The sequence below is a fragment of the Glycine max genome, chromosome 3, assembly GCF_000004515.6.
Source record: "Glycine max cultivar Williams 82 chromosome 3, Glycine_max_v4.0, whole genome shotgun sequence".
NCBI classification, from domain to species: Eukaryota; Viridiplantae; Streptophyta; class Magnoliopsida; order Fabales; family Fabaceae; genus Glycine; species Glycine max.
Window position 1 is genome coordinate 34,432,199 of NC_016090.4, and position 17,239 is coordinate 34,449,437.

Sequence of the window (17,239 nt, forward strand, 5' to 3'; positions counted from 1 at the left end):
ACGATTATCTTATTTTCTTCTTATTTATTGCATTGTTGGGCTCCATTTAGTCAAGAATTACCTTTTTTTAGGATTTAGTTTTTATGTAGTTAATTTTAGGAAACTTATTAGGTTTGTGTTCTATTTTTACATAGTCTTAGTGCATCTAAAATAAGAGTCAAAGAATGAGAACTAAAGACTGCTCGCTCAATGAGTGATCCTTGCGCTTAGCGAGAAACTTTATACAAAAGAGGACATGTGATAAGTTGGAGACTAAGCTAGAAGTTCTTTTCGCTTAGAGAAACTTCAATGGGGAGTGCTCTTTTGACTTCCAAAGTATGACAAATCGTGAATGCAAATTTAAACCATTGGAAATCAACCCATTTGATTAATGAGTTTATCCTTGCTAGCACATTTTTTTCTTTCACAAAGTGGGTCATGTTTGCAACAAAATGATACAATAAATTGTTGTGTGATTCATTTGAGAAACTTTTGTGAGTTGCTTGATTGGAATCAAAATTTCATTGAATTATTTAAAGTAAAAGAGAAACTGTAGAGGTCTTAGCGGATTTGTGATATCATAACAAAATGTGAAATATTATTAAAAAATAAAAGAGAAACTTTAGTGGATTTGTGGGTAGAAAATGCTCTTAGCGGATTGAAACTGAAGAGGTCTCATCAGAAGTATGAAGACTGTCACTAAGCAAACAAATCTCTCTGTCAAAATAAAGAATTGAAGGAATAGATAAATTTTTTCTAATTTTGTTTTGCATGTTTAAATAATAAATAAATCATGCCAAACAAACTTATTCTACTAATTACAAAATAATGAGCAACGATTTTTATCTTAATTAAATTTAGTTCGTTAGTTATGAATATGAATTTATTAAGCTTTTAATAATGGACTGGGATATAAATAACCTTATGAATAATGTCGCGTGCAAGAGCCTCAATTGGGTCCCCACAAACCTGCTTTAATCTAGAACTTCTTGCTTCCATTATTAATCTTTTGATGGCAAAGTTTCATGGTGTTATTATCTGTTGTCAATCATACAACATAAATATAACTAATATTGCAAATATAGGACCCATTGTCATGCTATCAATACTAGAATTTATAGATTTAACATCACAAGGTTAACATCGGTTTCTTAAAAAATCGATGTTAACAAGAGTACAATGACATTTTCGTAAATAAGTTGAGTTAATTAACATTGGTTTCAGAAAAGTCGATATTAACTAGTTGATGTTAACATCGGTTTAGCCAAAGCTCGATGTTAACATTAATTTGTTAACATTGGTTTCAAAAAAACCGATGTTAACTTTAGAACGTTAACATCGGTTATTGAAAAACCGATGTTGTGTTATCCATAAGTTAAAACCCCAAATGCTTTTCCCGCCGCGCGCTCAGTCTCACAAATCCTTTCTCCCTTTCTTCCTCATCGCTCAAGCTCAAAAGAATTTTCTTCCCCGTCGTCTCCTCCTCACTGTGCCGCTCAACCTGCCATTGAGGTTCGTGTCACTGCCGCAAACCGGTATTACGTGTCACTGTCGCTCAACCTGCAACTGCGCTCCTCCATGAGTTCGGGTTTGTCACTGCCACGATTGAGGTATTTGGATGCTCAAACATGCATCTTGGTCTCAAAAGTTTTATTTTTTCTTCTTCATTCCATTAAACATCTATTCTCTTTTTTTTGTTTAGTAAAAATCGAAAATCTGAAGCAAAAGAAACGACAGACACAACATAGTGAGCTCATCAATCACGGGTGAGCTGAAGAATCAGGTAAAGACTTTCTTCTTCACTGCTATTAATATTTCTAGTGGGTTCGTGAGTTCGTTGTTTCATAGGTTCTAGACGCACTCTTGGCTCCTAGTTCGTGGGTTCGTGAGTTTGTAGGAAGGGTAATGTTGTGAACATAAAACTTGTCCAGTAGGTTCGCGAGTTCGTTGTTCCATTGGACATTTTTTATTCTGTAAGTTTTGAATCATTTTCTCTTCAAATTTATTGATTTTTCCCTGAGATAGCTATAACAATTCAAACAATGTAAGATTGTAACTCCCAGAGATAGCTGTTATTGTTAGTGCCTTCTAGTGATTTATTGAATTTGTTCTTGACTCGAATCCATGATTTAAAGGCTTTTAATTGAGTATTAAGTGATTCCTTAAGCCTTTTTGTTTAGTTAACTAGTAGGCCACATAGCTAACTTATCCTATCTCATCTAATTAGACATTTACTTTTGAAAAGTTCAAATAGTTGTTTGTAGCTGGTAAATGTCTAATAGAGACTAGAGATCCATGGTAGGGACTGATGAATACAAAACACTACTTCATTAGATGATGTTCTAGAGTAGATATTCAAGTATTCAACCATGTTATAGTCTGACTTTTATAGGCTCATTTATCAGTTGCTTATGTCCCTTTATATGGTATTATACGTCCTTGAAAAGCTTTGACATGTAGTTTACCTAAATTATTAAAAAATCAACTCTGGATTGATTTTGTAGTATGTTTCAAAGTTATTTACTAAAGTATATATTGAACCATACAGGCTCATAGTCATTGATCTGATGCACAAGTCTCCATGCACCTAGTCATTATGTGTATGCTAAACATGTTGTCGTTGTTTTGTTTGCCATCTTCTGCCCTCTTTGAACATCCACATTGGTAATATATAAAAGTTGACACTAGTCTTGTTCTTTCTATTGCAACCTACCTTACGATAGGATGACAAAAGCAAATTAAAGAAAGCAACATTCGTCTCCTAGGGAGAAAACGAATGGGAGTTATTACCAACGTTTATTCAAGAAAAATGTTAGAAAAATCAAAAGAGTTTTGCGAATTTTGAAAATAAGGGTTCGGGAGTTGTTTACGCATAGGAAAGGTATTAGCACCCCACGCACCTGTCACGAAGAACGAAAACCTTTGATCGAGTGTACAATAAAAATAATGTGACTACAAAATTAATTATTTTTCCAAGAGCGATGAATTTCTTTTCTTTTCTTTTTTTTTATTATATTATTTTTATTTATTTAATATTATTTTTTTAATCGACAAGGGTGTTATCCTTGTTCTTACGTATCCTCAGGTGCAATGAGGAAATCAAACCTACGTAGTTCTTTAAGTCTGAATGTTTGTGTGTTGAATTGGTTTTATGTTTTTTTTAAAAGATTTATTTTAATTGCATACAAAGACTCATTAAGGCGTTGGACCTTGAAACGATCTCAAGTGATATTTGAGTAGAAAATATTACATATATAATATCAAGAGGGGTACATAAGGGTACAAAGATTACACCCGATCCTTAAGAAAAACTAATCGATCATTGCGTAGGTCACAAGGCTAACAAGAGAAATGACGAAGGAAATGATCCATAATCATAATTCTGCAGCACCTCGGCTTTACTTTTCTTCTTCTTCTTCTTTTCCTTCTGCGTTTTTCCTCTGTTTTCTTCAGTTCCTGACCCTTAAACCCTTCCCTCTGCATGGCTATTTATAGAAAAAAAAAACCATTTGGTGCAGGAAAAGCTCACCCAGGCGAGTAGCTTGCTTAGGGCTAAAGAAATGTCATGGCCTAGGAAAGCTAGATGCTAGCCTGGGCGAGTTTAGGGTTTAAAAACTCTAGGAAATGACCATTTTACCCCTTCCTTGTGGCTTTTGTTTCTAGAACTGACAAACAACCATTAAAACCCTATGCGACCCTTTGGTCTTGCACTGTAACTAGTGTTAAACATCGTAACTCGATTAGCAATGATCAAAACATCATATCCGAATAAAAACATTATACCCGGATGAAATTAGGGTCTGACACTTGTCACATACCTACACTAAAATCCTGTTAAGGATTTCTTTAGCTTATGCTGGTTATAGAAGTCAGGTTATATTGTTGTATGACCTTAAAAAAATAATAAATGTCATATTGTTGTAGGGGGGCTGATTTTGAGGAATGAAAAGGAGAGCTAGGTGTTGCTTTGTAAATGTTTAGTGGTAGGGAAAAAGTATGGCACAGAGACAGTGTAGGTTGATATGAACTTATACCTTTAATAATTCAACCAGTTAAAACCGACTTCTTGTGTATAGAATAAATAAAATGATCCATAAAGGTTGCAACTTGCAAGTATGGCCAAGTAAAATATCAATAAGGAAAATTTCATTAAAAGAAAATTTGAATTTGAATCAGACTTGACCTATGAAAAATTCTCAATAAATGAGTCACTAGAAAACTATTGAAAGAAACATTGGTGGATTTGAGGTTCCAGTCATTTTGTAATTCAATTTAGCAAATCTTCTGCTTACTTTTTTTATTGGTCCATGTTCTGTTGTTTATCTCACTAGAGTTTAGCTTGTTGAAAGTTGGTTGGGATTATTTTCTTTGGAGGCTCTTCTGTAAAATATGGCTATTATAATTTATTGGGAACTCAAGATAGTTATTATATCTGCAAATTTATTATGTTGTATCATATACAACATATTATGCGTTACATTTTCAAAAGACTTGTCCTGACAAAGACATAATAATTCCCTGTAAGCTACCTTTACTTTCTGTACACCTGTCTAGCAATGGTGTGATAGTGATACTTGTGTACCTTTACTTTCCACAAGAAACTCCCTTGCATTGTTTTCAAGATCCCTTGAAAAATGGGGTTTTAGGCATTCAAACAATCTGCAACAATATCATGGCATCCACTCTTGCTACAACAGAAATGACTCTTAGTTCACTTATTGGCTGAAACGCACCGTTTAAATAAAAAGGAAAGAATAATAATAATAATAATAATATAACAAAACCCACTCCCCTGCAGTTTTTTTTAAACTCCCGAGAGTTCCCCCATTTCCGAAAAACTTCTTTTCTTTTTCTTCTTGCAATAGCCACACCTCTCTGACCTTATCCCTTCTCCCCCCCCCCCCCCCCCAAATTTAATCTTTTGATTTTTCACTTATCTCCTCCCATGGTTTCGAAATTTGCAAGCTTTTTATACCTTTGGGTTTTTCCAAGCACGAGGAGGTGACGGGAAAAAGGGGAAAACACTACACATTTTCTAGGTTTTTCTGTTTGATCTCTTTAAGGTAAATGTTTATGACCCATTATGTTAGATGAGTTTGTTATAGCACTGATTAGTCATGGGCTGTGAGAAAAAGAGTTAGAAACCAAGTATTAGAGATTATTGTGATTTTCTCAAAACCCTAGGTTTGCTAAAATTGGGGATTTTGTCTAATCCCTTGTTCTATTATGTAAATGCTTAGGTTCTGTGGAAAATACAATGGTTGACCTTCCTAACAGCGGTAGAAGTCAGTGATTGCGTTATTTAGGTGAGTAGCTAATATACTTAGCGATTTCCTTAAAGTTCTTTTATGGAGGAACAAGTATACTTCCGAAAATATATGTTTTTGGTGAGCTTTGATATATATTTTGAGATCTTGATAATATATAAGGATGAATGTTGAACTGTTTGTTTAATTTTATTTATGTTGAGTTCATGAAGGATATGTCGTTTGCTACAACGAAGAGATAATGTAGCCTATGAGTTGATTTCTCATAATATAATGATTATATTTTCGTTTGCTACAACGAAGAGATAATGTAGCCTATGAGTTGATTTTTTTTATAGTAAATGATATATGTTGTTTGCTACAATGAAGAGATAATGTAGCCTATGAGTTAAATTCTCATAGTATATTTATATGTCTCGTTCGTTGCAACGAAGAGATAATGCAGCCTATGAGCTAAATGTCGTAATTATATAATTACCGTTCACCACAACGAAGAGATAATGTGGTCTATGTGCACATAGTAGAATAAGTACTTGATTTTAAAGTAATTATTTTGGGATACCAAGTTATGAGAAGTTCTGAAATGTATATTCTTTGCGTACATGGATTTCTAAAAGCAAGTGTATCTTTCGTTCATTATTTATTTAAATGTCATTTTAATATCTTTTGAAATGGAAGGATTCATGTTAAATGGTGCTCTCTTTCATGTCTGCTTAGTATATTATGCTTTCACTAAGTCCTTGTGACTTACCCCTTTATGTTACTTCTTTTCTCATGTACCCAGTAGTGGAGTAACCGATTTCCTGGGATTTGCTGACACACCCAGGAACTTGATTATCTTTTTGGTAGGTCCCCATTGTGTCTGATGGATATTTTGGTTGTAACTCCAGTATAATGCAGCTATAGGGGCGAGGGTAGTAGGAGATTTAGAGAGAATTCTTATATTTTGAAATGTAAATGATTATCTCTTGTAGATATGATGATGATGAACTTATGATATTTTGAGACACTTGGTGATTAGTAATTATAATCCACTTTGTTATTAAATGGATGAGATGAGATACCAGCATATGGATTTGTCTAGATATATATATGTATATTATGTTCTTTTACAGGTTATGTTGTATAGGATAGGCTGGCCAGACTAAGGAAGTCATAGTCTGTGCGCCGGTCATGTCCCAAGAGTGGGTTGTGACATTGGCATTTTTGCAAGCAATGACTTTGATACCAAATTATTTTATGGCAACAAAACTTCTGTTAATTCTTCAATCAAATGTTTCTCCATGTCACTATGCTTTGTTGTTGCATTTGTATGTAATGTGCAGTCTATTAGATACTATGCACATGTGAGCTTCTTGATCACCACACCTGCATTGAAAGGAAAAATGGATTTCATAAAATATGTGAGCTTCTAGTTATATTTTAATATTGTGTAGACTAATTTGTACTTAACATTCAATATCTAAATTTCATAATGTATTTAGTGTAATAAACATAAAGGTAGCACTAAGTGTGGGTATTACGCTACGCACTGGATGTCAACTATAATCGTAGGAAGTTTCAACAATAATTGGGAAACGGTAATTATTTAATTCAAACATATTTCATTTTGTTATGATTGGTATTATATATTATTAACTTATGTTTTATTATATCATACAGTATTTTAATGATGCTAGACTATTGGAACCAGAGAGATTGAAGGTGTTTCGCATCCACTGGACAACCTATTATTTGAAAGTTAAAAATGAAACAATTAGTGTTTAAGTAATTTTAGAATTGTAGTTTAACTAATTTACATTTTTTACAATTCAATTCATGTAATATGCACATTAAATATTCTTTTAATTCATAGTAAATATTTAATTTTTTATGGAATTTCTGTTAAAATTTGTTTGAAAACAGACTAAAAATTATCTCTTCTATGGTTCTGCTTTTAAATTTACAAATTAATTTGAGGTTATTAAAAAAACAGACAATACATTAAGAAAAAAACAACATTGATTTTAAGTAAAAATCGTTGTATGTATATATTAATATCAATTTTTGAAAAAATCAATGTTAAGTTTTACTCACAACATAAGTTTCTATAGAACTGATGTTGTTGGTGAACATACAACATCGATTTTTACCAATAACCGATGTCGATTATCAGAAAATAATATCGATTTTTAGTAAAAATCGATGTTGTTGGCTGACTACTAATATCGGTTCTCCTAAAAACCAATGTTGATATGGAGATATATATGACTTTTTTTATTTTTCTTATTATATAACATTGATTTTTTACAAAACCGATGTTGTCATTTTTATGTTAACATCGATTTTGTAAAACGATGTTAACGGTATTATTTTCAATGTTGATATTTTCAATATTAATTAATAATCGATGTTAAAATCATATTTTCTAATAATGTATATAACCACAAAGTAGCATAGGCCAAATCATTGTAATATGACAGAGGAGTAGAATTTTCCTTTATCTTATCTACCCCAACCCCATACTAATCTTCAATTGATCTTGAACTAAAAAAAAATGGCATGATTAGTGCAAAGAATTTGGGAGATGGAAAAGAAAAAGAAAGGAATAGCGTATGAGTGGGTGTATCCTACCTATACACAACTTACTTCTTTCCTTTTCTAATTTTCTCTTCTTCCGCATTGGACGAAAAACGTTTTTTTGTGATAAAGTTGGCTTAGCTGTGGGGCACAATGGCATCTGTATCTCCTTTTCATCCAAACGTAGCTTTCAAAGTATTGCGTTATTGCATTCGTCATCTCTTTTTTCCTTCATTGGTCGTTGTTTCCTCACTCCTTCTTCTCAATTATTAATTATTCGTCTTTGAAGGGTTTGGATTTTAGTAATATCCCTCGTCTAAAATGTTATCTGTTTATGTGGAGGCATCCATTTTTGGGTTTAATAACTCGTCAAAATTAATTGCTTACTTGGAATTTTAATAAATAAGATAATTGGCTTATTTGCTTCGTTTCTAGTCTTTTTTTTCTTTCTAGACCACAGTTATTCTTAAAATAATCATATTTAAGTCACGTAACAAGATATTATGAGAAGCAAAACTTTCTCACGGTCGATCAATTAATCTACAAGTTCAATGATGATTCATTTCTAATGATTAAACATTAAAATGTCATTTTTATATATATGAAAAAAATCATAGTAATTTTATTTATAGATCAAAAGGGGAGTCATTGTCGTTGAAGAGAGCTTAAGTAATTCAGATGGGATTTTAAATTCAAACCTTATTGTTATCATAACAGAGTCATTATCGGAATGGTTTTTCTTAGCAAATCATAACACAAGTCTTCTTAAATAACTTTATTTGTTATGTTACAGGTGAATTTAGAGTTATTATTTTGAAAAGGATTTTACTTAGTCAATATTGATTTACAGATTATAGTCTCACAATTATATACGTAAGAAAGTGGACTAAGGACAAAAATAATCGGAAAGATATTTTTTTTTAACATATAGTAAATGAAAAGACCTTGAAAAAGGATACGATTCATTACTAAAAATATCTTTAATAAGAAAATAGCAAAAATATCAGATAAGTTAGTTAAAAGACAAAATTAATTTATATTAAAAATGTTAACTAAAAATGTTTAACGAAATTGGTCATTGACTAATTGATAAATATAAAATAACATAAATATACATGTTATATTATTATTTTTTATAAGTTTTTTTATTTTGTATATAAAATATATATTTTTAGGTGATTATACTTTTAATTTTATAGTTAATTTTGACTCTTCTTATTGTTGTTTAAAGATTCAATATATTTTATAACAAAAAATAAAATAAAATAGTATATAAATGTAATATTAAAATAGTGTCTTTATTTGAATGAATATGAGATATCTCTACCCGGAATTAAAGATTAATTCTTTAATATATTACATAATCTAAATAATCATTATAAATACATTGTACAGTAAATATTTTTGTTTGACCAAAATAATGCTATAAGTACATTTGATGTTGGGGCGTGTGGAGTGACAATGTAAGTACAGCAATCATATCAAAATTTTTAAGAGAAAAATTAAAATTATAAGAAATTGTAAAAAAATAATTTATGCAAAAAAAAAAACGTCACGGGAGAAAAGGAAGCATAAGAATACATTTAAAAATGTTGAAAATATCATTCAATTGTCATTTCATATTCGCATAAAATTTTCAGATCTTTTTATTTCCCTCGATTCAGAAGGAATTTGATTTGCAAACGTGGGATTGTGATTGTAGCTTGAGGACGAAACTTCTCATTCTGAACTTTCTGAACAAATATTAGGCGACGACGGCACCAACATGGGAAAAAAAACGTTATTGATTTGAACGCAGTGATTCAAAAAGCGCTTATACTAAAAGTTATTTCCAATTTGAGTGATCACTGAGCAGATCAGGGAAAGTGAAGATAGATGCCATCCAATGACTGAAATGCATAAAAAAAAATTGTTTTAGACAGCGGGAGAAGATCTGCAGGTTTGCAATTTGCATTGATTCAATAATTTAAGACGAGGAATGATAACCACATTCTTTTTAATATTTGGTTTTGAATACTTTTTTAATTGATTAAAATTTATTAAAAAGCATTAACTCAGAAATAAAGTCTAGCAAAATAATTGATTTTCAATCAATTCTAATCCATTAAAGAAAGAGTATCCCAAAGAAAATGTTCAAAGAGAATATCGCTATTATTATTTAAAAATAAATACAGAGATTTTTATGTTATTATTTAATTATATTTTTTTTAAAAGTATAGTAAGTTTATTCACTTTTCCATCAACTTAAAAGTTATATTTATGATGTTTTAAAACTACAAGATATTAAATTCATAATATAATTATCTGATATTAGGATTTGTTATATATATATATATATATATATATATATATATATAAACAACTTTAGTTAATCAATCTTTCAAGTTCCATCTAGATATCCTATGTGAGTGAAATATATATATTTTTTGCATTTTTATATCCATGGTGGATAGACACTTGACATTCTTGACAAAAGAAATTGTCAAGTTCTCCGCAATTTGTGAATACAAAATAGTTTCAGAGACACCTCAAGACCCCAAGTCAGACTATTCTCCTACCTAACAGATGTTTGATTCTTATATTAAACCCCTTGACTCGAGTAAACACTACATGCTTTCGATTAAGTTAATACCAATTAGTTTCATTAATTAAATAATAATTATTTTTATACGTTACATTATATATTAAATGAAAAGCGCCCTCACATTCTCAGAACCGGTCGTTCTAGATTTGTATGCAGAATATTAAATGTATATATATATATATATATATATATATATATATATATATATATATGAAAACACGTTGCCAGGTAAATGTTTTAGAACCGAACGAATAATTTGCATAAGTACGTTAATATTAATGAACTAATGAAGTGATCACATGGATATGTTCGCTGAAACAAGTCGAACTAGTCAAACACAGCACAGTAGAGAAGAACTTCATGTTGATAACACTTTTCATGACTTAGGTAACTTGGTGTCCAAGCAGCTTCCACTTCAAAAAAAAATTCTCCAAAAAATGAGAAAATAAACGGTAAAAAACAAAAACGAAATAGATAGATAACTTTGGTGATTGAAATTATTGGGACTAAGCAATGACGCATATATACGAGTGGTAACATACATGTAAAATTTTGGTTTGTAGCGCAGATCTTGATTCAGAAGAAGGCTTTGGTTTTTTTTAAAATTGATTTTGACCAAGGATTCGGTGACATGAAAGCTACGGAAATGATTAAGCAGAAATGGACATGGTTGTCAAAAATGCAAATGAAAAGAAAAACCCACCCAAAATTAACAAAAACGAATCTTACCTACAGTGGCTGGGGGCACTCTTTCAACGAAAGTGAAAGATATGCGTATATTATCTAAACTCAAACCATAAAAGCGCGCCCCGTTGCTTTTTTACCTGGACCATCCAGTCACATTAACACGGATTTTATCTTCTTATTTTAACTTGGCATCATATGTAATAGGCACTCTTTTTTTTGGAAACAAAATGTTTCCTTAGTTAAAAAGTAATGAGATTAATCTCAAAACATAAAAATTACTGAAGTAGATTTGAGTTTTATCTCTCCTAAAAAAACTAGAATCAAACTTTATTGATGCAATAGCCTAATAGGCACTCTTTAATGCAGCTGTAAACCAAAATTGCCAGAAAATTCACTCCACCACCAAAATTGAGCCAAACCCACATAGACTAAAGAAGAGAAATAAAAAGTTGCGTTGAAACTTAGCACATACCATAAGTAATTCCAAGACCAAGTCAGAGTTCTTAGACCAAACGACTAAATACTTGGACAAGCAGCATAATAAAGTTGACACGCTGCACATGGCCATGGTGTCTCATACATATCTTCTTTCATAGTTCTATTTGTTTTTAGACAAAAAGAAAAAACAGCAATTTCCGACATTAGTTATGGTGGTTTTGGAACACAAATGATATACACCAGCCACAAAATGTGGACCAAGTCTACATTGTTCATAGAGATAAACTTCGAATTTCATTAATTAGGTTAATTAATTAAACTAAACAAAGCTACCATATCTCCACCCCTTCATAATAGTAATAACAAGAAAGTAACTATGTTACAGAAATTACAGAAAGAAAAAAAAAAAAAAAGAGATACTAGTTCCATATCCATTTTCCCTTCCCAAATTTACATAAGATCATCCTAGCTAGCTTCCCCTGCTAGATTCATTAACCCACGAGAGGGGCAAAAAGGGAAAAAGTAAAAAGAAAATTTTCAGAGAATCTATCTCATCTCATATTCTCAATTTTTTTTTTCTCTTCTTTCTTTATCACATGACTTTCCACGACTCGAGAGTGGGGAAGCTGGAGAAGGTGTCAAAATCTAACCCTGCGGAGGCGAAGGAAGCGTCAAGGAGGGGTTGGGCGAAGGGGAGCGGGCCGGGCCCAGAAAGCCCGGTGGCAGGCCCAGAGTTAACAGAGGAGGGCCCCACCACCTGCTGGTGATGGTCCAGCAGGAAGGCCGACGTGTCGAGCGTCGGCAGGCACCCCGCGCCGGCGGGGAACCTGGCAAGGCCCGAGGCACGCTGCGGCTCGGGCTTCACAACCCCCGCCGCCGGCGCAATTGGCTGGCCGGCGCCGCCGAACCGCACGCCGGTGACCTGCTGCACCATCTGTCGGAAGTTGGCGGGGTCCGCCGTGATGAACGTCGTCTGCGAGCGCTTCGAGGCGCGGGACTTCCTCTTGGAGATCTTCCCGGACGGCGGAAGCGGCGCGCGGCGGCGCGGCGCCGAGTCCTGATCGGAGCCGGAGAGGCTGGAGACGGTGGGGGTGGCGACGGCGGGGTCTGACTTGGGCAGAAAGGGAGAAAAGTAGTTTTCCTCGTCCGGCAAGACAGTACCGGAGAGAGACTTCTGAAGAGCCTTGGTTAAGGCATCGGCGTCACGAGCGAAGAACTCTGCGAGCCATGAATCGGTGACAGGGGGACGAAGCATACATGGCTCAATGCTGGCTACGTTCTCGGATGATGCCATAAGAAATTAAGAGTGAGTGAAGAATTTTTGTTGGGTATAATAAAATATTGAGAGGGTTGTAGAGAAGTGAGTCAAGTGTGGAGAATGGAGATTATAGAGAGGAAGTGAAATGGAATTGGAATGGGGTGATAAATAGGGCGGTGGAGGGTATTTTGGAGATATATAGTGCGAAAGCGCGTTGTTTGGGAGAAGAGAGGACACGCGTCACTTTGTCCGTACATGGTTGTTGCTCATGCTATTCACTCTCTTTAACCCAACCATGGTTTACTTACTCTATCCCACCCTAACGTAAGCCTCTTCTTTCCTTCCTTTATTACTGCTTCTAGTAGCTTTAGTTTCATGATTTTTTACACACTATTAATTAGTCGTGTTAATAATGCTTTTAATGAAATTTTCATTGATAAATGTTTTAATTATTATTTTTTAGGTATTAATAATATTTATATTTTTATGCAATTAATTAATGAAATAAGAGAGTACTATTAATGTAAGAAAATAGTAAATAGAAATGCTTGTTTTTGTCGGAGGTAATATACACTTTATGTAAGTACCTTTCAATCATGACATTGATATAACTGTATGTTCTTTTTTCGGCGCTCTTGGTTGGTAATTACTACTACTAATTATTATTATTATGTACTGTTTTTTTAGGAACTAATTGAAATGAATGTTTTATATTATTAGTAAATAATATCTGTTTTTAAAAAAACTATTAAAATTTTAATTTATGCTATTAAATGCTTTGTTTACAATTTTTGATACACATCTCAGTGTCTCGCCATTCATGACTGTACACAGTACATTAATTATAATCTGAATATTTTGATAATTTTAATTCCTTTGAAATAAGATAAGTGAGTCACATACTCACATTAGCATTACTCTTTTTTTCTAGATATTCTTTACCTGAAAGTAAAAGATTAATAGATATTTTTTTATACATACGAAATAAAGATTGAATCCATAATTAAATATTTAAAGAATAAAATTATTTATTAATTATGTCATATTTTATTTTTAGTTAAGAATTATCACTTTAGAGTTTAGATAATAATAGAAAAGAGTCGGTAGCATTAATAGAAAAATACTTAATAGTTGATTTTTTTATATAAAAAGGAGTTTAGATAGTATAAGTATTCATGCATTTGAGTTAAGACATCTCTCACAATTCAAAGAAGATTTAAAGAAATACATATAAACTGTTTATTGATCAAATTCTTAGTAATGAAATTAAAATTCCCGTAGTGTGAGACAATTATAATTAATCTTTATCATTTTGAACCGATATTCATTAAAAAAAAAAACTGCTATGCATGTACTCTCATGTATAATATAATAAATATTTTAAAATATTTTTTTAATATTATTTAAGAAGGATTAAATAAAATATTATATAATGAATATAACATTAAATATTATACACTTTAAACATTTAATTTACTATTTTATATTGAAAGCAATTAAAGGTTTTTAATAAACTATTAAATACTTTAACTTTTACTTTGCTGCATTTATTAGAAAAATCCTACTAAATTTAATGTATACTATTTATGAATATTCTTTTTTTTATGATTTTCTGTGCGGTGAAGGTCAATCTACTGGTAGAATGTTCTAACTCTAATGGTGTCATTTTATGCAATACTATTATGTTGTGATATTATGTAATACTAATATTTTACATATGCAAACCATGTTTTTAAAATAAAATACTAAATTAGTACATAATAATATTTCTTAAAAATGATTAATAAGAAATGCTTTTTCCACTCTTCCTTTTGAAATGTTTATAAGTAGATTTATTTTTTAAAGGTGCAAAAGTATGAATTCGTGTTTTTTAAAATAAGAAGTATTCTTTTGTTGGTAAGGAAATAAAATACTAGTCAGATTCAATGGAAGATGGATAAAGGATACTGGTAGAGTGATAGTAGTGAACGAAAAACAGAAAACGGAGAGAGAGAGAGAGAGAGAGGTTGTTGTGCATGTGCTGCTTCGACATGTAATGTAAGCAGAGCAGAGTGTTGAAATTGTTGACGGTCAAGCCGCGTCGTCTTCCTTTACGCGTAAACCCGCTTCCCAATCCCTGTTTCTATTCTATTCTATATGCAGTTAAAGTCATCTTATCATTTAATTCATTAATTATATATAGAAATGTGTTAGTTATTTTTCAAACAACTTATAAGGAGGGATTAAATTACTTTAAGATTATCATTTTTTATTTTCTTAATTTAAAGATTACGCTATATTCAAAATAAAAATAAAAAACAGTTAAAAACCAAAAGTGAAATTATTTATTTATTTATTTATTTGGATGATTTTTTTGTCAAACTCATTGGTTTCGTTGAATTTGTTGTTTGTGTTCTTAAAATCTAATTGTAACATTTATATTATTTGAGTGTTATACATATATTACTTAAGTTTGGTAGTGTTTTGTTTTGTAATATTAAATATATGTATGAATTTATAAGATATATATCACTTTTTCAGATGAATTTTTTAATATATGTTTTGTTTAAAATTGATGAAAATTTCACAAATATTTATTGTAAAAGTTTAACATATTAATAAGTTTGGTACATTGTTACTAGTATTTTTTATTGTAATTCAATTTAAAAGTTGAAAAAATATATATATATAAATTTTAATGAAATAATATTTTAGTAAGAATATAAATGAAATAAATCATAAAATATTAGGTTGATTTAGTTCTAATTTTATTTTAAATAAAAATTAAACTAAGGCTGAAATGCATATCTTTTTTAAGTTTTGTCTAAACGATTTTTTTATGAAAAAAACAAACTAAACCAAGCCACCAAACTCTGAAATATGATATTATTTAAAATCATTAAATTATAAAAAAAAAAGAGTAAAGTATCAAATTAGTTTCTCACTTTTGGAGGCGCTGTCAATTTGGTCCCTACAATTTAAAAAATATCAAAATGATCCTCGATTTTACATTTCGTTTGCGGCATTAGTCCCTACCATTAATAGTCTCTTAACATCGTTAGTAAATGTGTGATGTGGGATGTTAAGTGTCATTTGGACGCACACGTTAAACTTCCACATCAGTTTATTTTACTTGCCATGTAAAGAGGGATTAAATTGACATTAAAGAGACTAAAATGACATAATTTAGGTGATAATTTTTTTCCCCAAAATGTTAAAACCCTAACGACTACTTTAATATTCACGCTTTCATTCCATTTTTTCTCCTACTCATACTCTCATCCAATTCTTATTCTTCTCCTATTCATCTTTCTCCGTCTTTGTAGTTCTTCTTCTATTATTTTGTGGTCTACCATGTCTGTTAATTCAAGCATAAGGAGGAATGTCACGTCAAACCGTCTTTGATATTGTCGTAGAAGAGTTACCATTCGAACAACAAGGACGTCAAGGAATAATGGGAGACTGTTTTATGAAAAAAATCCCAAACCCTTCACTCTCAAAAACTACTCCAACGGTTTAAACACAAACAATAACGTGTTTGAATGATATAGTGCTGATTCAATTACGCTGGTTCAACATGAGAAGACCAAATGCAATGGAAAAACAAAACTCTTACCTCTACTGGAAAGCACCGATTGCATCAATCAATACTGGAGGGTGACGATGATCGACGTGGAACACACAAAAACACTAATTGTGTCAATGAACAGTGAATGATAACGAAAAATGGCAACCACCACCACTGGGAGAGCGATGATAGACGTGAACCTAGCACATGAACACTATCCTTCAACCATAGGAGGAAGAAAATGGTGAGAGAGAATTCATCACATTTTCAATTAGACTGAAAACTATTAGGGATCAATTTGATACTATATACAAAAATTGACTCTTCATTTTCTAATATAACATTTAAAATTATGTCATATTAGTCCCTATGACGTGACATTGTTTATTTTCCAATTACGTTTGTCACACGTGCGTCCAGGTTGCACTTAATGTGCCACATCACACATTTACTAACAGTGTTAGGAGACTACTAACGGCAGGGACTAACGTGACAAACGAAATGTAAAGTCGAGGATCATTTTAATATTTTTTAAATCTCAGGAACCAAATTGACGGCGTCTCCAAAAGTGAGGGACTAATTTAATACTTTACTCTATAAGAAAATAAAGAGCAAGAAAGAGAAATAACTCTTATAGAGTTATTGTTGAAGTTACTTGATCACTCCTTAAACTTTATAACATACTCTTTCTGTTAAATGATGTTTAAGGTTTTGACACAGCTAATTAAAGATGTAACTAATTTTTTGAATTTTAAAAAAAATATATTAGATAACTTCCTAATATATTTTTTCACACTAATTAATGACTTATTTACTCTTTCTATACACTACTTCCATTACATATTGATTAAAAATAATTTTAAAAAGAAAAAGAAAGTATTTAATGCAACATTAGTTTTATAAAATCACATATATTTTGA

At 31.5% G+C, this 17,239-nt stretch overlaps 1 protein-coding gene across 1 annotated transcript; it reads right to left on the minus strand.

Annotated features, from left to right (window-relative positions):
- Positions 1-11,789: 11,789 nt before the first annotated feature.
- LOC100782392 (calmodulin-binding protein 25) lies at positions 11,790-12,932 on the minus strand. The gene has a single exon (XM_006576699.4). The coding sequence runs from the start codon at positions 12,806-12,808 to the stop codon at positions 12,107-12,109; it is 702 nt and encodes a 233-aa protein (XP_006576762.1). The 5' UTR covers positions 12,809-12,932; the 3' UTR covers positions 11,790-12,106.
- Between the last annotated feature and the right edge of the window lie 4,307 nt (positions 12,933-17,239).